The 23521-nt window shown below is 43.7% G+C and overlaps 1 protein-coding gene across 1 annotated transcript in view; it reads right to left on the reverse strand.

The window, feature by feature from the left end:
• EXOC5 (exocyst complex component 5) overlaps positions 1 to 23521 on the reverse strand; it is a 173663-nt gene that overhangs the window by 61348 nt on the left and 88794 nt on the right. The window contains exons 13-14 of the mRNA XM_069207440.1: positions 22957 to 23065; positions 18043 to 18163 (exon numbers count right to left, since the gene is read on the reverse strand). Coding sequence (XP_069063541.1) covers positions 18043 to 18163; positions 22957 to 23065 — 230 coding nt within the window. The remainder of the gene's footprint in view (positions 1 to 18042; positions 18164 to 22956; positions 23066 to 23521) is intronic.

The raw sequence follows: 23521 nt of genomic DNA on the forward strand, positions 1-23521 counted from the left end.
CTTCCTTTCTGCAATGACGCATCTTGCACTGTCTCCCCTACCGGACTACCATCTTTCTGTTTTGCTTCAGGAAATGTAAGCCCATTTGGTCAAAGGACTATATAGAGTGGGTACCTGAACCAGAAATAGGAGAGGGCATTACCAAAGGTACGTAACTTTTCCACCTGACAGACATGCAGTTACAGATTCCTTAGCTTAGAATAGATACCGAAGCAATACCATCCACTGAGATGGGTCTGCAAACTAAGATCACACTAGAAAGTCAAGCAGGGCCCAACCGGCAAACTGCCCATCCCTACGGACCTGACACTCCAGGCAGGAGTGTTTGGTAAACGTGTGCAGAGATACCCATGTTGCCGCTTGACAGATGTCAAGGGGTTAAAACTCTGTGTGCTAATGCAGTGGTCGCAGCTTTATTCTCTGGTAGAATGAGCCTGCAAACCCTCAGGGGGTTGCTTCTTAGCCAGTGCGTAGCACATTTTAATGAAGAGTAGAACACATCTGGAGATTGTTCTCTTCTGCACTGCCCGACCTCTCTTCGCACCGTATAACCAATAAAGAGTTGATGTTCAAGGCTGGTTATTAGTAGAGGCAAGACGCACCTACCACTAGCAATACCGACCCCAGGCAGTGTTAGGCTCAGTCTAGGTCTCAAAACATTAGCCCCTTGCTCAAACCCTGGTAGCTTTGCAACAAGCAGGCAGGCTTAACTTAGGAGACAGGTATGTAAAGCATTTAAATACACCAATACAGTAAATAAGACACAACAGGTAATAAAAATCCCACACCAACTAATAAAAATAGGAAATATTTGTATCTTTAAAATTACACCAAACCGACAGAAAACCAATAAAAGTAACCAGAGATACGATTTTTTAAAGACTAGAAGTAAGAAGCAAATAGAGCTCCAAGGGAAGATTGCACTGGACTGGGACAACGTCAAGAGTTCCACCTGTTCGCAATGTAACACTTTTACACTTACTTCCAGAAGTGTTTCTTGATGCAGGAAAGTAATCCACAGCCCCAATCCAAGGTTCAAGATCTTTGAGTTGCTTGTTGGGACTACAAATCCCAAAATGCACCTGGCCAAATCCTTGCAAGCCCGCTGAATGCACTCCAGGCTTGGGACTTTTGTGGAAGCTGGGGCAGGGAAGTTTTAACCAGTTGCTTTCAGGAACTCCACGCCTGAGTTCATTTAAAAGCAAGGCAAGGTCCTTGGAGATGTTGTTCCAGTATGCAACAGAAGCAATACTTCACAATGCAGTCCTCTTGGTTGCAGACCAGGGTTCCAGCAGGGCAATCCTTATTATTGTAATTTCAGGCAGCAGATCTTAATTCCAATGCAGATCAGCCACTCATTTGGGGGACAGTCAGTGGGAAACCTTGTCCAATAAGCTGCAGGGTGCCACCCAGAAGCATGACAACTTCCTCCAAAGTGTGTCATTTTCTTGTCCCATAAAGCACTGCACTGTAACATTCCAAGATGGATGATTTTTCTCCAGAGGGACATGGCCTGGCTAAACCAACCCAATGTTGTAGCTCATTTCCATTAACTCCCCCTCTGGACAACTGCAAATTCCTTTCATAAGCCCACTTCTGACTGGCTTCCTTTTGAAGCCTCAGCTTGATTTATCCAACCCCCTTCCTATCCTGGCCTCAGCATTTGCCAACATCCCCCATCACACAGCCTCTGCTCAGGGCAGGCCACTTATCACCTCATCAAAGCAGCCTAGCTAATCCTGTTAGGGCTGACCAATCACGAGAGACCACTAGCAGGTTGGCATTTGGCTTACAGAAAATCCATTCTTTTATTTTCTGTACTACTTATGATAAATTCAACAAGGGCAAGAGGTTGGATGTATCATTACCATTCATTTGAGTCCTTTCATGACGGATTTATCTCCCTTCTAGCCATTGCTTGGCTTATGGAAAAGAATCCCATTTTGCCCTATGGAGCTAAGTATATACTTTGGGGAAAAATGAAAGGTGCAGTTTGTCCCTCACCAGTAATATAAAACATAGAGTATAATGTCACTGCTTACAGGTGCATTGCACCCCACCCCTGGGGCATCTAGGGGGTGATTTATATGGAAAAATAAAGTAGTTTATCACTTGGGAAGTACCTTAAATCACAAAGTCGAATTTGCACACATTTTACTTTTTAAAGACAGTCTGCAAGGCAGGGCTGCCTTTAAAAATTGCAGCAGGCACCACAGTAGTGCACACTCCAGTGCAGGAAATCTACTGCGCCTCTAAACTTCTCTGCCCTATTATATACGAAGGACTTATAGGTAGTTTAAATCTCCCTTGCCATATTATCTACTAGGGACTTATGTAGTCTGTCATTGCCAACTGGAATTATAACACCAACATTTGACCCTATACCTTTTATTCAGAGAGCTGGCCCTGGGCCTGTTTAGCAGAACTCAGGGCACAGTAAGGGTCAGTTACAACCATCATCAGTCAAACATTGGGGTAATAATGCTAAAAGAGTGATTCGCTCACTGTTGATCATCCACCCGAACTCTCTGGTAGGATCAAGGTAGAACGCCCATGCTTTTTTGGGGTCCAGGTGGTGGAGTCTCTCCACTTTCGTAGAAGGATGTGGGTGTGTCTAAAAAGTAGGCAAGGTGATGGATTGGCCTACAAGGAAAGGTCTAACCACTTTCAACAGGTAGGAGGCCCTAGTGTGAAGCACGACTTTTTCAGGAAAGATGGAAGGGAAGGGTGGCTTAGATGACAACACCTGCAGTTCACTCACCCTGTGGGAAGATGTAATGGCCACAAGAAAGGTTGTTTTTAAAGTGAGAAGCCTGATAGGACAATTGTGGAGAGGCTCGAAAGGAGCGCACACCAGGAATGTCAAAAGCAAATTCAAATGCCATTTGGGCATAATGAATGGGGAACAAGGAAACATATGAGTAACACCTTTAAGGAACCTATTACAAAGGGAGATTTAAACAAGGAAGGTTGATAAGGCAATCGCAAAAAAGCAGAAATGGCAGACAGATAACCTTTGAGAGTTTCCATGGCAGAGCCCTGCTGGACCAGATAAGGGATAAACAACACTTGTCTGTGCACCATGCCGCCAATTTCTTCCAACGACAGGTGTATACCATATCGGTGGAGGGACACCTGGCTGCCAAAATAACTTCACAGACTTCGGGTAGAAGGTCAAAAGCCGTCAACTGACGCCGCTCAAAATCCACATAACAAGTCGGAGACTAGACAGGTACAGATGAAGAACCTGCCACCACCCCCTTTGCTGCTGAGACAGAAGATCTGCCCAAAGGAGCAGTCCTATTGGAGGATCGATGGCCATGCCCAGTAGCTTGGAGTACAAGACTCTTCATGCCCAGACTGGAGCCACAAGGATTACTTGGGCCCAGAAGTTCTTGATCTTCTTGAGAACTCTGGACAGAAGTGGTACGGGTGGAAAGACGTACAGGAGGACTGAGTTCCACTCTAGACGAAAAGAGTCAACGAGCGATTGCCACCTTGGAAACTACAACACGCAACACTGCTGATATTGGGTGACCTTCACGGAGACAAACAGATCTTGCCAAGGCTTTCCCCATTGCTGATAAAAAACCTTGCGCAACCTCCATATGGAGACGCCATTTGTGATCGACCATGCATTGTCGGCTGAGTTTGTCCGCTCTGGCGTTCAGAGAGCCCACCAGATGTTGAACCCCCAGGGAAATGCCCTGTTGTTTCAGCCACGTCCAGAGGCACAGAGCTTCTTGAGAAAGGATCCACAACACTGCGCCACCCAGTTTGTTGCAGTACCCCATTGCGGTGGTGTAGTCCGTGAACACCTGCACTACCTTCCCTTTGAGAGAGGAAATCATTTTTTTTAATACCAGTCTGATTACCCAGAGCTGATGCAGAATCCGGACTCCACCGGAGACCAGATGCCTCAGATCTTTGCCTGTCCCAGGTGGCCACCCCATTCCAGGAGTGACGCATCTGTCATTACTGTCAGATCTGGTTGGGGAAGGGAGACGGATCTGCCTCTGTCCCAATCACGGTTAGTTAGCTACCACTGCAGAGCTTGTGCAATTCCCTCCCTCCCTCTGCACCATGTCAGAGAGATTATCCTAATGCTGAGACCAGTGAAACTTTAAGTCCCACTCCAGTGCCTGCATACATCACCTGGCATATGTCACCTGCAGGATGCAGGAGGCCATGAGGCCCAGCGCCTTAAGAGTCATTCTCCCTGAAATCCAGGTCAGAGGCTGAAACATTGGTATCATAGCCTGAATATCCTGGACTCTCCGCTTTGGAAGATATAGCCCGAAACTGCACTGTGTTCAGAACACCTCAAATGAAAAGGAATGCCTGAGAGGGAGTCAGGTGTAACTTTGGCATGTTTATAGTGAACCCCAGAAAATGCAGGATGTCCGCTGTAGTCTGGAGGTGGGAGACGACAACCTGGGCGAGCCCACCTTCAATAGCCAGTTGTCGAGATAGGGGAAGAATGAAACCCCAGAGCTCCAGGTGCACAGATGAGCTGCAACCACTGCCATCACCTTGGTGAACGTCCAAGGGGTGCTGGTTAAGACCAAAGCAGAGCACGGTGAACTGAAAGTGCTTGTGGCCTACTGTGAACCGCAAGTAAAGTCTGTGGGCATGTCCAACACTGCCATCTAGTCTCCTGGGTCCAGGGCAGATAGAACCTGAGCCAGAGTGAGCATTTTGAACTTCTCCTTCTTGAGAAAGAAGTTGAGGGACCAAAGGTCTAGGATAGGGCAGACGCTCTAGTCCTTTTTGGGTACCAGAAAGTAGAGGGAACAGCAACCACAACCTACTTCTGGCACAGGAACCCTCTCTACGGTTTCCTTGGCCAAGAGAGCCATAATTTCCTCTTGCAGAAGTGCCAAGTGATCCTCCATCATCTGTTAGGAAAACTATTGTCAGTGTTGTTAAGTTCTTCCCTCAGCAAAAACAATTCCCCTTTTCCTTGTACCCACGTTGGCTGCAGCGGCGTCCTCACTCCAGGTGGCTCTTGCGGAGGCTGTTCTTATAACTAGCTTCTTCAGGTTTAACTGCAACTCAAGATAGTGGCCGCAAATCTTTGTGAGGTCAGCGCTCTAGTGTTTCCACCTTAGTCTTGTGCTGAAGCTTCCCTCCAGCTGTTTCTCTCTGGGAGCTGTGCACTTCAACTGTCATCCTGAGGAGAATGAGCAGTGTTCCTGAAGCGCTTTGTTTCATAGAAAATTCTTCCAGTTTTGAGAAATTAATTCTTTTTCTTGTTACGGTGTGCACACCAGCTACTTTTTCCCTTCTGGGGAAGCTGAATTTCTTCCTTCTTCCAACAACTGGCTATCAGCATTCAGAGGAGAATTTGTTTTGGCTTAACGGAACTTCAAGCAACTGCAGTAAGGAATCCCTTTGTAGGAGTTCCAGACTTGCCAGTATGTATATGTGGGAAGCGCATTGGAGGCGGCAGCAGCAGGAGGCAGTCCATAGGGCAGGAGCCCTTTAGCTAAACTTTGCGCTCCCGCTGTCGCGGGAAGCGCATTGGAGGCGGCGGCAGCAGGAGGCAGTCCATAGGGCAGGAGCCCTTTAACTAAACGTCGCGCTCCCGCTGTTGCGGGAAGCGCGCGGGCGGCGCCCGGGCGAAGCCCGGGCTAAGAACGGGCCCGTCCTTCGCCCGGAAGAGGCTGGGCTGGGCCATCCCCCTGAGAACTTCCTTGGGAATTCAGGATCAGGCTCATTGGACTTCTAAGAGGTACTACATTTTTCTCTCCAGTGATTGTTCTTCCATAACCCCCCTTTGGGTTTCACGGCTTAGGAGGTCCTAAGTAACTGGCATCTAAGTAAGATCTGCTAATAGATCAGTTCCACTTATTTATTTACTATTCTCACACTGCCATAGCTTCCCTGCATATCACTCATATCGGCTTAGATTGGTGTTCTGCCCCACTATCATTTGTAAGACGATGGGTAAAAGAAAGATCACCACACTTGGGGCCGATGGAGCACACGCCATGCCTGTCCAATCATCAATAACCAGCTATTTATCTTCAGTTATTGGGGCCATTGAAACTGAAATTGTCCAAGTAGAAGAAAGAATTGGTGTGGCAAATAACTTGACTCAAAGAATCTCTTTAGAACCCACGACTTATATACAGTCTGCAGACTCTTCAATTACTCCCCGCAAACTCAATTCGCCTCTGCCTGAAGATGACGTTAATGCCCTGCATTCCTTACAGCCCTTTAATGCAGCTAAAACCCCACATTCAGTTGACACTCCCCCTCCCCCCCAAAAAAGGAAAGCTGGAGGACTCCGTAAGTGTAATAAGTTACCTAAATATCCAATGAAGGCCAAGGAATGTATTTCTACATCATTGGATACCCTGCCCGACCCTTTTCCAAAAAAAACTCCATCATTGGGCGAACTAGGCTCAGACTGCAGGATTCTAAAAGACAATCATTTGACTAACTCAGACTCGATCCTTAAACCTCTTTTTTCGGCTTTAGAGGAGAAGCTAACATTACTTATTGACTCCAAATTTGAGCAGTTACAAGAAACTATTCTTAAATATCTGCCTCAGCAGTCCACTTTAAAAACTAGTACAAATTCCCCTTCCTCTACTCCGAAACTGGTGTCTGATCCCAATGCCTCTCAGCAGGCTAACTGTTTGACGAATTGTAACCAACTCCCGTCCCATCGCATGCTTACCCGCAATTCCCATGATGATTCATTAACTGATCCTCTGTCTACTTTGGCCGGTGGTGCGACTGCCTTACTGAAGCCTGAAACTGCTCTTAAACCTAGATCTTCCACTAGTACAAAGGAGGTTCTACAGCTTCCTCCGGATAGCTTGCCATTTGTTTTAGTCTTAGCAAACGTTCCTCCTCTTGATTGTACCCAGAAGGAAGATACTCATGCGTTAATAAGGAAATGTGCACATTGGATGAGCCAAAAACTTAGACACCAAGATGATCTAAATAATAGAATAATTATGGCTTGAAGGGTGAAGTGGTTAGGTTTGTCTAAAAAAGTATATGAAGGCGATTGTATAGTGATCAATTTTGCAAATTCTCATTGTGTTAATTATTTGTTAGCGTCTCTACCATCGAGTCCAAAAGGGGAAGGTGGGATCAAAGTCTATCCATTAAGCTTCTTCTACAGGCCACCCACTTCATCACTTCCTTCTATGAGGGCCTCCCATGGTAAAAAATGTTTAACAAAGGCACCTTTACAGAACCCCACCCTTGACCCTGGGGGTACCCAAAATCACTCTTCCCTTGATGCAATTCATTGACAATTGGAGAGTTTGGGGCTCCCAAATGATTGTTTACAGGAATTAGAGCTGATGGGAGCGCATACACTTTTGGAATCACCCATAGGGTCTGATGAGCTAGCTAGCTTTCCACATCTTATAACACATACAGCCATAATTAAGGAGTCTAGGAAAATGCCCCAGCAAAGTAATGCATTGTTAACTTTAATTAGTTGGAATATTGCAGGGCTTCGTTCTAAAGCCGAAAATTTAGAATGGCTGGAGTTTATTTCCACATTTGATATCATTTGTTTTCAAGAAACTTGGCTTACAGCACCCTTCCATTTAAATGGCTACTTTACAGTGTCTCAGCCAGCTACCCCATCTAGAGCAGGCAGACCAAGTGGAGGTCTTCTGGTACTTGTGTCATTACTACTCCCAAAAATTGAGGTTTCATTGATTTGGTCTTCTGCTTTTTTTTTGGTAGTTTTATTATCAATATCTGGACGGAAAGATATTCTACTCCTAAACTTTTACAATAACATTCCAAGTGGTGCCCTGCCAGGAAGTCTCGAAGAGCTTACAGACCAGCTAGACTCTGCCGGGAAACTCCAGGACAGGGAATTTGATATGATCTGGGTTGGAGATTTTAATGTTCAGTTATGCAAGTATGAATTACCCCACTTGTGTGGTGTTGCTAGAGAAGCCAGAGAATCACTTACTCATTTCATTCACTCTAATTTAGGAAATGCCTTGAATACCCTCATTTATAAATTTGATCTTGCTTTTGCAAGGGATATGGCAAACAGTCGGATAAGAGAAATACCCACCTATACAGGGAGTACTAATGGTAGCATTATTGACTTTATTCTTATTAATTCCTCACTTTCAAGTTCAATAGTGTATTTTAAAATTAAATCCCACTGTGCCAGTGACCATAACCCTTTGAGTATAAAATTATCCTTTAAAACTAGAGTAATCTTACCTAGGATTGTATATAAAGGGAAAGAGGTGCTTAAAAGAAATTCTGGCCCTCGCATTAGGTGGGAGAGAGTAAACCCTAACACTCTTCACATGAACCTTATAACTCATAATAAGGCTGACATCAATACTTGCTTGTCCCTGCAATCCACTCCATTCCACCTTATAACTGCCTTTGAATCTTTAAGCTGTGCTATTTCTGAGGCTCTGACGTGTGCCCAATATCCCAAAGGCGTAAAACCTCAACGGTGGTTCAATTCTGCCTGTACGGCCGCTCATAGAGATCTAAAGTCAGCGATCAAAACTATTCCTTGTAATCGGGATTTAGTTAAACAGGCAAGGGGCCGATACAAATCAGCCCTTGAAGAAAGAAAGAATGAAATACACACTAGCGCTTGGGGAGACCTTATGGCAGCGACAGAACTATGGGATCCCTCTCAATTTTGGAAGGTGGTTAATCACCCATATTTCTCAGGAAAGGAAAATAGGGACGATGACTGTCTGATACCAGAGGGGGTTTGGGTAGGCCATTTTTCTACTGTATTTCAATCTGCGAATAATCCTAATGATGGAGGGGAGGTACGTGGCCTCCCATGTTCGGCTACTCTAATCCCATTTAAGAGCGGCATTTTATTTGAGGCACACAAGGTCAGTGCAGCAATAACTAAAATGAAATTAAGGAAAGCCCCTGGCCCCGATGGGATACCGGTGGACCTATTTAAATCTTTACCTGATCTGTGGGTTCCATTAATAACAAATGTTCTGAACAATGCTATTCAAAGTACTATCCCCTCCTCATGGTTAATGGCAATAATCGTCCCGATCTTCAAAAAGGGTAATAGGCTTGACCCTTTTTGCTATAGACCCATCTCTTTAATAGACTCCACGGCAAAGATATTGGGGAGTGTCATTCTGTCGCGGCTCGAGGATTGGGTTGCAGGGACAAACATTTTATCGCCAATTCAATATGGGTTTAGGCCTGGATTAGGCACAGTGGATCAGGCCCTAAATTTACATCTTATCCTCAGTAAATATGTTATTGCCAAAAGGGAACCTATCCACTTAGCATTTATAGACCTGTCCAGTGCATTTGATATGGTGAACAGAGCAAAACTGTGGGACATAATGGATACAATGGGGATTGAGCAGGATTTGCTGGATTTGATCAAACGTTTATATTCTGACCTCTCTATTTTAATTCAGTTTGGACAACATGGTGAAAGGTCTCATCCCCTTGCTTCCAATCGAGGTGTTAGACAGGGCTGCACACTGGCACCTTTTCTGTTTCTACTGTACATAAACGGCTTGTACAATTGTTTGGTCCAAAATGGTAAGGATTTCCCCAGGATGAGTTTTAGACAATTGCCAATTTTATTATATGCCGATGATGCTGTTTTAATTGCCCGCACGGCCAATAGTCTACAGACCCTCCTGGATCTTTTTTTAACACATACACGAGAGCTTGATTTGAAAGTCAATTTTAAAAAATCACACGTTATGACCTGCGGTCCTAAAACCACTCGCACCAAATGTTTTAGAATGGGGGGGAACACCTTGACAAAGGTAAAAGACTTTTGCTACCTAGGTCTGTATCTAAGTTCCACTTTGTCTTGGAAATTCCATTTGAATTTTAAGTTCCAACAACTGGCAAGAAATGTTGAGGCAATCTTTTGTTTTGCCCGCAGATTAGGGCATAGACCGGTCCACCAGATCATCACGCTCTACAACTCCAAATGTGTTTCGGCAGCGATATATGGGGTTGGCCTTTGGGGATATATCAGTCCAAGCATTCTACAGCTTGCAGAGAACAAATTCCTTCATTGGTTACTTATGGTACCTAAGAACATAGCAAACATTTTATGCCATGAGAAACTGGGAATCCGCTACATTACAGATTTGATAGATATTGCCCCACTTTTGCTATGGATAAAAGTATGGTCAAACCCGGCGCCTACTTTAACACACGATTGCGTAAAAGACTGTATTTCATTAACAAACTGTAACAAAATTCCATGGCAAAATTTTGTTCACAATGGCTTCCGAAACTTGGACTTGGAGTATATGTATTTTAAACCAGAGCTCCTGCCAGCCAATGCGAAATAAATTGTTAAACTTCAACATAAGGAGCATGTTATGAATCTTAGATACCAAGTGGCAGAGAAATTTAGTTCTTTTAATTCATACATACAAATTCTATCATCAGACTTGTTAGAACCTTATTTTGTTTGGTTCCCGACCCCTTCTTTATACTCTTTACTCGTACTTTTTAGATTTAATATGAACCATTTTAGAGTGGCGTTCCCAATAAAAAGTGTGTGGGAAAAAACACTACCGCCATGCCCTTGCGATAAGTTTTCGAAACAAAGTACTTGCCATTTTATCTTATTCTGTAAACTTTACTCAGTTCCCAGGAAATCCTTTCTATTACCCATTTTGCGTAACTTGCACACTTCTTCCTACAAAGACGGATTGACTGGCATCCAAAGACTCTCATCCAAACAAATGTGCATTTCTATTCTTAGTTTTATTAAATCTGCTATCACCATTAGAAACCGATATGAACTGGTAATGGGACCATTTATTAAGAGAAACTAGGCATTGTCTTATTACTACATTGCCCTATTATTATATATGCTTTTATAAGTATTTATTATCTTATACTGTTTTAGTAAGCTTGGGCGGTAAACTTAGATTTAATAGATTTGCTTTTGACGTATGTAATAAGTACTGTATTTTATGATGATTTTTATGTATGCATGTGCACTTTTATGGCAAAACGCCGAATAAAGTTATTTTGACTGACTGACTGACTATATGTACATATATATTCAAAAACTCTTCGCCTGGTAGACTTGCCAGTCTTAGAGACAAACCTCAGTGCTCAAACTAATTCCTAGAGACTGTGATTGAGAAAACTGAACCTTGAGAAGGAGTTTTATTAGTAGATTGTATGTTTGTGAACCTTTGAACTGTTCTCCAGAGAACCTTGGATACCTCTGACTCCTGGAGAAAAGAAGATATTAAGTTAACATTGTTCTCCTAGGGAGAGGCTAGTCTCTCAAAAGATCCAGGTTAGAAGAACAATAGAATTGGGTGAATGTGAATGGCTGAACAGTTGTATGCGTAGCAGGAAGGTACTTATCTATGCTCTTATCACCGACTGAAAGTCCTTCCTTTAAAGAAATCCCAATAAGAAGAAAGGTACAGGTTACAGAAGCACACTCTGAATATCCTATCTTCAAGGGGAAACACAGGCTGGAACTGGATCTGGAGGCGGTCTCTCTTTTTCTATTTCCATTCCCCTTCCCCCCTAGAGGATGCAGGGTTCAGATAATCAGTAAAGTCTGAGCATGCATCTGTTGGAGGGAGTTGGGTAAAAGGCATCTGCTCCTGTGGAAGTTTGATTTAATGGGTAATCTCCTGACATCATCCGATCGTAGGATGGTGGCAAGAATGAAGGGTAGTCTCAATGCGGTGGGAGTAGTCCCTTCAGACTATCTACAAAACCCACCTGGGTGACGTGATGGATTGCCAGCGGAGCAGATGATGGCAAATCCTGCCTCTCACTGGTCCCTGGTGGGAAATAGTCAGACTAGAGAGATTTAGAGGCAGCTTCAGGGGAATGGAGTGTGTGGCGGACGAATGGGTAGATCGCTGGCTCCCTGATCCACGAGGACAGTGGCTCCCATGTCCCCAGCCACACAGGGGCTGGGTAGCATGCGTGGCACAGTCGCTGGAGGGGAATGGACATTGGTAGGCGCCTCTTCCACAGTCACGAAAGGGGCGAAAATCAGACTAAGAAGAACGAGGGGCTGCCACAAGGCCCAAGGACCTGGCTGTAGCATGAGAATCCTTGAAGCGCTTCAGCACAGAGTCTGCTTTCTCTCCAAAGAGACTGGTTCCATCAAAGGACATGTCCATATAATTAGCTTGGACATCCACCGAAAAGCCAGATGTCCTCAACCAGGCAAAGTACCTCAAGGCCACCGTCTAAGAAACAGACGTGTCCAGTGTGGCAGCTGAGTCCAGTCCACATCGGATCGTGAACTTTGCTGCGTTTCTCCTATCAGCAACTGCTTGGGAAAGTACAGCCTGGGCCCTCTCCGGGACCTGTGGCAGCACTTGTGCAACTACATCCCACAGCGTGTGAAAATAATGGCCTAAAAGCCATGTGGTGTTCACGGACCGCAATGCCAGGCTGTGGGAAGAAAGCATCACCTTCCCAAGTGTGCACAGCCTCTTGAGGAAGGGAACGCGCCCTGGGAGGTGAAAGCTTGGATAACCAAGCTCTCAGAGGTAGGGTGTTGTGCCAGGAGACCTGGGTCACCTGGTGCAGGGCGATGGCGGCGGGCAATATCTGGTTCACAGGAGCCCCTGTGCTGGGTTTGGTGCAGGTAGCCAGTGGGACATCCATAAGGGCATCATTAAAGGGGAGCAGGGGTTCCGAGGAGGAAGTCCTAGGCTCAAGCACCTCTGTCAAGAGGCTAGTCCTGACTGCCAATGAAGGCAGCTCGAGGTCCAGGACCTCGCCACTCTCCGCACCACCAGGGAACATGAAGCTCCCTCCTCAGTAGCCACGGAAGGGGGAGACACCATGCCAGTATCTGGGGAGGAATCCAGTTGACTGGCTTCACTGAGGTCCGTATGTCAGTCCATGGGGTATTGGAGCTGGTATTCTAAAGGGTCCAGCAACCCCTCCCATTCCACACCGTAACCTAGCCCATAGGAATAAGGGTCAGGATATGACATAGGGGGCGAAGCACCTGTCGGCGCTAGAGTAGGCATTGTACTATGACCACCTGGCTCCATGTCTGAGTCAGCAAAGAAGAAGGTGCATTGCTGCACTGGGGCGCAAGCGGAGCCGGGAGCGTTGATGTCAGGACCGGCACCGTGGAGGGTCAAATGGGTACAACCGATGTCGGTCCAGGATCCATGGGTGCCCCTGTGAGTCGAGGCCACTAGAGTGGAACCCGAATGGGCTTCTTCTGATTCCGCGCGGCCCTAATGCGCACCAGCAGAATCAGACTACCCAAAAACTAGGCGCATGACCTCATAAAATTCCTTAAGTTAGGCAGGGGACCTCCCAGAGACTCTGGGAGGTGCGGCCTCAGCCCAGACGCAGGCTAGACAGAGGGAGGTCTAGCTCAACTATACTCCCACATCAGCTAACGGATGAGGTGAAGTCAAAGAACATTGAGGTTTCTTCGACTTCTTCTTATGTCCTGACTTTCCCAATCGTCCATAGGACTTGGAGAGGGATGACAAAGAGGGAGGACTCAGCAACTGATCCAGAGACCTTCCTTCCCGACCGGGACTTATGCTGAGTCGAGCGCCGGGCCGCCATCAGCTTTATGGACCCCTCCTGCAAAGCCTTCAGGTTCATGGCCTGGCACTCGGAGCATGACTTTGGGTCATGGTCGTGCTTCAGACATCAAAGACACACGAGGTGCGGCTCCATCATGGATATCGCTCAATGACAGGATCCACAGAACTTGAACCACTCTCATGCAAAAAAATCCCTTCACACACCAGGAGTAAAAAGCTTTGAAAAAAAGAGACCAGTCAAAAAGTGACTGAGGGATACCTCTTTCTTTTGATCAGTGCTGACTGGCGAGGAAAGAAAAGAACTGATTTCTGCATACCTGGGTGGTGCCTATATAGGACCTGCAACATCATATCTGGTGTGGACGATGCCGATGACTGACACAAAGCAAATCAACGCCACCTAAAGGGGTGTAGGAGTACTGTTCGAGAAAAATCTCCTGACCTAGACTGACACCCGTGGGAAATTCTAAGATTAGGAATCTGCAACCAGATGTCTCTATCTGTTAGAAGGTGCGTTGGCAAACCCAACCTCCAATGGAACAAGATACCAACCCCCAACTAGGAACTAACAAAGCTCAAAGGAAATAGTCAACCTGAGTGACCATATCTTTTCTGAGCAACAAATCTAGGTCCTTAATAAAGGCCTAGGATTTGTGCCCACCCCGAAACCTGACATTTTTCAGTTAAGGAAAGAACTGGCTGAATTATTTCACTGCATCCACGTATCTGTCTTTTTCTCTGAGCAACCTACATTACAAGTGACACAGAAAAACACAGGTCTCAGAAATAAATCCTACTTCTACCCAACCATGAGTGCAATGCCTTCTGAGGTTTTGGCTTTTGAAAAGGCCATAACCCTTGACATGCAACACTCGTGCCTACCAGAACCTCAAAAGATGTGAACAGACGGCAGAGGAGGAAATTGAGATCTTAGATAACGTCATCGTAAAATCAGCTGATAAGGGTGGTGCCACAATAGTCCCTTGAAAAGGAATGTAATTTATGAAATGCCTAAGGCTTCTGCATGATCCCAGAAATTACAAATGGTAAAACTGAGACCTTACAAAAGATATCATGGAGGACATACAGTTCATGGTGAACAAAGCAAAAGAAAAGGGTTGGGTAACAAGTTAGGAGGCAGACTTGCTTTATGAAAGTAACCCAAAAGTAATGAACTTCTACATTTTACCTAAACTAGACAAAGGTACACACCCGCCTCCAGCAGACCAATAATCGCTGCCATTGGATCAGTCTTTGATCCACTCTCCAAATTCACTGACCACTTTCTGAGACTGCCAGTAATCAAGTTTCTTCATACGTCATAGACAGTAAGGACATGTTTAATATAATCAAAACATTGTTCCTGATTCCAACACTGATCTATTCGTAACTCTAGACATTGAGGCCTTGTATACAAGCATTCCTCAAGAAGCTTCTCCCAGAATTCTTGAAACCTTCCTGAAAGAAACACCAAGGAAGTCCAGCACACTCATTGATTTCATACTAGACTGTGCATACCTGGCCCTTACCAGGAATTATTTCAAATTTGAGTATCAATACTTCCTGCATACACACAAGACAGCTATGGGCAGCACTTTTGCCCCCAGCATAGCAAGTCTCTATATTCAAGACTCCAAGAAAAAACTAATTTAAAATAAAGCCAATCCATACAGGGTCAATATAAAAATGTGGAAGCGTTATATTGACGATGATTTGATCATTTGGCAAGGCAACAAATCAGAGACTCTAAAAGGTGCCAAATGGTTAAACTCTACAGATGAATTTCTGAGATGAACTATCAGGACAAACAGCAAAACAATTACTTTTCTGAAGCCAAAGATTTGGACACAAAAGAACTAGCTTAAAACTGAGATTACAATAACTTGTTAAGGTACGATAGCTTCCATCCAAAGTCCTTAAAAGATAATCTACCGGTGGGCCAAGTTCTTAGACTGAGCAGAAACTGTACTGACAGAAGCGACTATGAAAAACAACATGTCAATTTTCTGACAGAAAGATTTAAGGCCAGAATGTTAGCCAATTAATCCCATAAAAAAAGCCAGTAAGAGGAATTGCCTCAACCCAAGACAATCACTCGCGGAAACATCTGAAAAACCCTGGAATAAAAGTCTCATTTGACTCACCATATATGGGACACATTCCAACCAGATGAAAAAAATGGTCTCAAAACATTGAAAGATTTTAACTTTGGGTCCCCTTAATCTTCAAAAACCTATGTTCTATTTCAAATGGGGAAAAGCGCTGAGAGCTATTGGTAATCACCAGACCTAAACCTCCTGCTGCTTACAAATCCACCATTCAGACACTATGGTACTTGCCCCCAGTAGTAGGCCATTACCTGTGCAGCCATTGCAACAGTTGCCCCTTTACTAAACAAGCAAAATAACTCAACTGGGCTTAAGAACACCTTGGGCCCTGAGGCAGCACAACAAATGTGACACAAACGTAGTCTATGGTCTTATCTTACCCTGTGGCTTAAAATACATAGGCATGGCTACCAGAAAGATTCATACTCGAATCAAGCACAGCTGCATCTTCAGGTGCAAAAAGACAATCACTAAATTGATGCGCCATTACCATTCTGAGAACGATTTCTCTTGGTTCATAATTGACAAATTACCATCCCATGCATCTGAGGAAAAGCTGTTCAGTTATGAACAATGGTGGACCCACTGTTCAGACTACAGGTCTGAACAGTGAGATTTCATGGTCGCAGCTGGAGGGTTCACATAGTTAATTCTATCTGAACCCAGCGGGCCTTAAGCTACCTCTCATCCTCCCCATAAAATATTGTGCATGAAATAATTTAGGGCCATTTTTTACAACACATTAAATGTATCCTCCTCATAGGTTGGATCATGACAGCAGTTAAAGAATTCAGTAACATTCATGATCCAACACAGATAAGGTATTTTATTCTTATGTCGATACAGAACTTACCAATCTGACAAGCACCATAATAAAAGTACAACACCCTATTCTGTGCTATGAGGCCACAAAAAGTATGGTTAGTTAGTGATTACCAACTATCATCTGACTGATACCTTAACAGCGATCTGCATTCTGGCAGGCCTTCCACTTTCACCCCACAGGTCTGAGATGTGCATATTTTTAGTTGAATCACTTCATCCAAAAAAATTCTCAGACACGGACAAGGGCTCCATTTCACATGAGTCTATGGGATGCCCGGATACAGCAACTAATGCATCATTGTACTGTGTGGCCTATCAACCCAATTACCGACTCACAACCCCTTTTTAAGACAGGTGCGAGTCACCTTCTTAAGACCGGCTTGTGCGAACACAGGTTTTTCGGCGGTGGTCTGAGCAGGGGGCTGCAGATTTCAAAGGCAGGCACTTTACCTTGACGAAGTAAGTCATACCGGAACTAGGCTACGCGCCCCATACCAGTGCGACAATGTAGCTCCGTATCACCGAAGCTTCTTTCCCAGCACCAAGTATTTTCTGAGGCTTTACAAACAAGGTGCACACTTGTGGGGCTGGCTCACCTAATTCGCAAGTAATTTTCAATTTGTGCCTATCTCTGCAACAAGTATCCCAGAAACAGCGTAATATGGGATTCCTACCACATGCAGGTTGTTTATGGACACTGAAAATTGTTTACCAGTGCTCATCCTTGGACAGCATTGCCACACCCATCTTATTAACTTAATCTATATGCACTTCATCTAAATACATATAAACTACCTCGCCTTTTATGTCATGGGAGCCCCACAACCGTATCACTATGATGACAGATGCCACAATTCTTGCTGTGAGTTAAATGCTCCCGCATGACATCCTCCAAGACATTACCCTAACTAATATTTTAGAGCTATTTAACAAATACAAATTTCATTAATATGGCTATAATGCACAGGGCATGAGGCAACGGTAGTATTGCAGTACTAACCACAATATGCCTCTGTCAAAAAGTGTTTGACTACAGGAGGGTGCCTCCGTCAGACATGCATGATTTATGAACCACCCATTTCTAGAGTAAGAAGTGTGATTGTTAGAACATCCCTTTCCATATAAACTCTTGTGTATGCATACAGCATATATATATATATATATATATATATATATATATATACCATGCACTATTCTAATAAAAGTCAGGTGGCTCTAGCTATTATCTAAGCTAAATTATTTCACAATTGACATTTATGAGCCTACACTCAAGTAACTTGGTAGTGTATCTGTTAAGGAAAGTGATGTAGCATCCCATTTGTACACAAAATGATTAGGTTATTCATGAATGTCAGTGGAGGCTGTGACAGAAAATAGAAAAATTAATCTCATGTCCACGAACAATACTAGAGGTCAGACAATGATTTGGGTCTTCAAATTATGAATAAAGAACTGCAAACCACACTGCACATGTTCAAGGTATGACTCTTTTCCATCATTTACAGTATTTAAAATATTTCATATTTGCACAACAAACAAAAGAAAGTACCATGGAAACTATTCTTTCTTACCTTATCAAAGGCATAAGATGGTCATTAAACTGTTTATCAAACAGATGAAAAATTGTATTGGCCTGTTGGACAACATCAAAGAAATAAAGATTTGCATTCTTTGAATCCGGCGAAGGAATAGCTACAATAGAAAAAAATATGTACAGCTGTTTAAAGAATGAAGAGAAGCAGCACATATTAACATACAAGAAGCAGTTGAGGCGTATCACCATTTGAGGTAAACTTAACCTATTGTGATAAATTTCTTGAACTGATGCACACAACATAAGCACAACAAACAAAACCTTTTGACTGCCACACTTTGACTTAACAGGATGGGTATGGTGCGGAGAAATTAAACTATGCAAAATCAACCTGTGATCCCAAACGTGGGGTCTCTAACACCTGTCAAAATGAAAGCACATTAATACTTGCTCCTATTGTTTCTTATCGAGGAGGAAAGATGAGCAGTAGCGTGCAGCCTTTCTACTGACACCCAAATGCAATACAGTTACTATTGCACCTACCACATGAGGATGCCAGATCAGAAATCAAGGACATGACAAAAGGTTTATACAAGGATCTGAAGGCAGAAAAATCAGCACAGGTGCCATAGACATGAATGGCTAGAGCGCACTCAACACCAGTGATTGAAATAGCACTGGAAGTGGTGGCTGTCGAGGAGGTATTGTGGTGTTGAAGGTAGATAAGTACCAAAGGCAGCAAGACTGGAATATGTTGCTAAGTTAGTACACAATATTTAGTCACCCAGCATCTCTTTGCTCAGTCTCTTGTTGGAGAGGACTTTGCCCTGTAGGCACCACTATTTACCTTTAGGGACTGTACAGTTCTCTGGTCATTACTGGATACTGTTCAATATCTTACTCCTTTTCTTTTTTCATGCCTTCATCAGCAAGGACAAAACCAAAGACAATGTCTGAAGACCACTTGAGAGCTGGAGTTTTCTTCTATTAGTCTTGAAGCAAAGGCAAACCATGATAATGAGGTTCTTAATGTCGAGGTCATAGTTGATGACACTGGGGTTCTTTACATTAACGTTATCATCTATGATGCCAAAGACCTCATCAACTACAACACTGTCAACCATGTGAATGACGCATTATCATCACAAATGTGATTATCATTAACATGGTGATTCTTGTGTAAAAGCCATTTTGCAAATCTGCAGATTATGTGTATGGCATAAGTATTGTTTAGTGATTATACGTTTAACAGGAGTCTATCAGTTATGAGCAAGTTGACTAATTAAACAAATTACATCATGAAATTTCTGAGCTGAAACATCAAAGAGGTTGTAATACAATATGCACTTGTTTAAAAAACTTGTAGGTAAGGACATTGTTTGCCCCCACAAAAAACACAATAAACACACATGTCGTTTTATGTGCATCTCATATATTTTCTAGCATAAAAGAGGTGGTGGGCAAGAGAGATTACACCAAAGGAAGTCTTGCCAGGAGAAAAACTGAAAGCAAAGGTGAAATGGGTGTCCCAGAAATACATAAAAAGTCACAGTGGCAGAACTGGGACTATTGTTTTTAGAAAATGTGTAGCTTTGCATACTGTAAATTGTTCCATCAGTTCATTGTTTTGTTTGCAATGATTTCTTTGCCTTATCAGTTTTTTGTGGTGGGCATCGATTCTCAGCTTGCCTCAGGGTGCATACTGCTGTACTGACCTAGGACACGGGGTGGCAGGTTGTGTGGACATCATGGATTCAAGCTAGCCTAGCTGATGAGGGGTGATACCCCGAATTCGGACCCAGGATGATTGTTTCTGGTCCAGGGAGAACATGGCCTGGCAATTTAGGCTGGACAGTTCCCACGGTGAGCTGGGTCAGGACTGATTTGCATGTGGCTGGATCCAAACTGGGGTGGCATGTTGGGCAAAAACCCACTGGATTGGGATGTGGCCCCAAGCAATTGCTAGTGGCTGAGATTAATTCAAGCATTACATCCATCAACTTGTTTTTACATTTGCCACTCTATATGCGCCGGGCATGCCCAGACATGGGTCCTGGGCTCACTGTGCCACTGGATTCAAGCTAACTGTAAATGAGAATAGACTTCTTGTTATAGGTGCATACTGTGTTAGGTGAATATACCATTGATCATTCTGTACAAAAAAAGTTCCTTGTATGGTCATTGTGACGGGTGATTGGTACTGTAACAAAGAAAACCTTTATATTTATACAAGTGTATTTATATGACTAACATGACATATAACATGCTTCAATGGTTCAAGTAAACATTTTGTGATTATTAGAATTAATCTACGCCTCATTATATTTTTTATTTCTTTAACATGAAAAAGATTGGAATAATCCCTTTAAACAATTCTCAGGCCTGCCACTGCAGCCTGTGTGTGCATTGTAAACTGCCATTTCAACCTGGCAAAATAAACCCTTTGCTAGACGCTAATCTTCCTTTTTAATACTTATAAATCACTCTCAGGTTAGGCCCTAAACAGCCTTCAGGGCAGGGTCCAATGTACTTATAAAGTAGGACAGGTACTTTTAAGTTTTGCATGTCCTGGTAGTGGAAAACTCAAATTTGTTTTTCACTTTTGCAAGGCCTACTTCTCCCACAGTCTAACATCGGAGTTACCTTATTACATTTAATAGGCTGTAATTTCCACATGGGAGCAGGTAACCATTCATGTTTGGTGTCTTTGGAATTGTAGTGAAAATAATCTATCTTGTAGTGTAGTTGGTTTTCAAATAATTTTAAAAATGGCACTTTTAGAAAGTTGACATTTTCCTGCCTGAGCCCTGTAGTGCCTGTAGCCTTTCTTTAGTTCACATGACTTGGTATAGCTGACGATTGAAACGTTGTGTATTCCTCCTAAACAGCCACACACAATAGCAAGCTTAGGTGTGCCTGGATGGGCCATCGCTGGCAGGATGGAAGGTGGAGTTGAGCACAGCTCTACTTACAGTTGAATAGGGTCTGTCCTCCCACCACAGAAAGAGTTGGAAACCCTCTGTAGTTAGTTTGGAGCCAGGGCAGGGAAGGCAGGATGCCTGTGGACTTAAAGGGAAAACTCTAAAAGCTTTTACCCAACTTCAAAGGCACAACTGAGTATAAATACCAGACATAAACACCAACTCTTTAACACACTTCTGGAACTATGGATACTCGACCAGGAAGGACTGCTGTGCTGCTTGACTGCTGCCCTGCTGTTCTCTTGCCTGGGTGAGAACGACTGGACCTGCAACTCTTGAACCCAGAACTCCAGAGTGACTCCAAGGGCTAGATGGCTGGTCTCCTGATCTGAAACCTCAGATGCCACTCCAGTCCTGGACCCTTGGAAGTAGGCTTAAAGTTCCCTGCCAGCCTCTGTGGACTTAGCTGAACTGACTCATCTCCTCTGCATTTCCTCTGCTGCGTGGCGCAACGCAGAGCATAACCGACCCATCGCCTCCAGTCGCTGCATTGGAACTACCACTGTGCGGCGCATCAACAGCACAGGCCCTTGAACCCTTCTTTGACGGCAGCCTCAACAACAATGGTAAACCTCGCATCGCAGCCTTGTGGTTCCTTGGAACAGAAGCATCAGACTTCGCATCGCAAGCCCTTTTTGACAGGATCCTCCACAATGACGCAGGGCCTCACGCCACAGCCTCGCCGCAACTTGGAATCAATGCCTCACTTCGGCTGCACAAAGCATCTTCAATGCAGATCCTTGTAACACTCCACAAACAAGGATTTTACATACTCTGTTCAGCTGGTCTAACTGGGAGCCATCACGGTCAGCCTGAAGTTATGACTTTGTCCCAGTCCACTACGACCAGATGTCCACAGATGGTGCTTTGTGAACTTTGGAGCTATTTTCAATTAAACCTACTGATTGGATTTTTGTTGTTTTGGTCTTTTTTTGTTTATTAAAAAATACTCACTTTTTCTAACGTGATGGGGGATGCTTTTGTGGTGTATTTTCACTGTGTTAATATTTGAAGTGTTGCACAAATACTTTACGCATTGCCTTTGAGTTTAGCCTAACTGCTCTGTGCCAAGATACCAGAGGGTTGCGCACAGTTTAATTTGGGGTTTTCTTGTGACTTCACCCTGAGAAGAATTATAGTTGCTGCTTGAGAAGGGTTTGACCTCCCCGCAACCAGTAACACAATTTCATTATGTAGTATATCTGGAGAGCTGAGTCATTCACAGCTTTCCAGGCATGCTACAAAATAAGTCATGTGATTCTTTTTAAAAGGCATTATCCTATTCAGTCATTGAACTTAGTGTATATTCCACACAGCAGAAACACAGCTCGATGAGTAAAAGCAAATGTTACTTTCTATTTTTTGAGAATCAACCCCTTCCACCACAAAGATTGGGGATGTCCTCTTCACCTGCCCACCCTGGAAGAGAATCATCTCCAGCTCTTTACTGGAGCACAGCTCCAACCATTCCGCAGAAGAGAATGGGTCAGAGAGGAGTTTATGAATGCCAACAGTCTCATAGATTTGTGGATGATCACAAGCCTTCAAGGAAAATCAAGCCTTCAAGGGCTGCACTCCCCAGCCTTTGCGTAGGATTTACTACTCAATAATTCTACGCAGTCATGGCATATTATTATGCAATAGTAAAACAATTTTTGCCTGATGGGTATTCTTTTGTGAGTAGCTGCCATGTATACAGAGAAGGCATTTTAAGTCAAAGTTTGTCTGACAGCAGTAAATAGCTTTGTGAATCTTACCTGTGTATCCGAGCTGGCCTTGCTTGGATGCCATACGTTAACCCACCCCGTTCCATCTTTCCCATAGCACATACTTTGAGTTTATCAATTTATTTTCATACACTAATGGAAAATACAGTTTTCAAACATGTTCACGCAATGCTTTTGGAGCCTTAGAAAAGCAAACATTTGCTAACCAGTAAAAATGGCATATAGTCACCAATGCAGACTTACCAGCTAATCCTATTTCTAGGGCGTAATCAATGTGCTCGATGCATAAATATTCCACAAGAATAGAAAATATCTTGAATGCATTCTTTGGCAAATCAGAAGGATCCGACAGCTTAAAAATAATCAAATACCAACTTAATGTCAATAAAGGGTTCATGTACCACATAAAACATTCTAAAACAGATAAAACAACAGATAGGGAAAGGTTAAAAAAGCAGAATCCTCTTTACACACCGCACCAGCACCAACACCAGTTAACAGGTCTATCACTGCTGCAACGGCTATGGGTTCCTCAATCTTAGCTTGCTACTATAAAGACTAAAGAAGACTTTGACTGGACTATCAATTGCTGCAAACTCTAACAAATAATGGGCTTTGTGGGATAATGTCTTCTATTGAATGCTAGTATGGGAAAAAACAATGACACAACAAAACCTGTACAAAAAGTAGCCCACCACCAACCTTATGACCATGCTTTGGGTGACGTGGCTGAAATGCTGTTAAACACGGAGAAAAAAATCTCCCTTGAGATATTAGCTGACTTGACACTGTACTCCGAAGTCTACCA

The sequence above is a fragment of the Pleurodeles waltl genome, chromosome 9, assembly GCF_031143425.1.
Source record: "Pleurodeles waltl isolate 20211129_DDA chromosome 9, aPleWal1.hap1.20221129, whole genome shotgun sequence".
NCBI classification, from domain to species: domain Eukaryota; kingdom Metazoa; phylum Chordata; class Amphibia; order Caudata; family Salamandridae; genus Pleurodeles; species Pleurodeles waltl.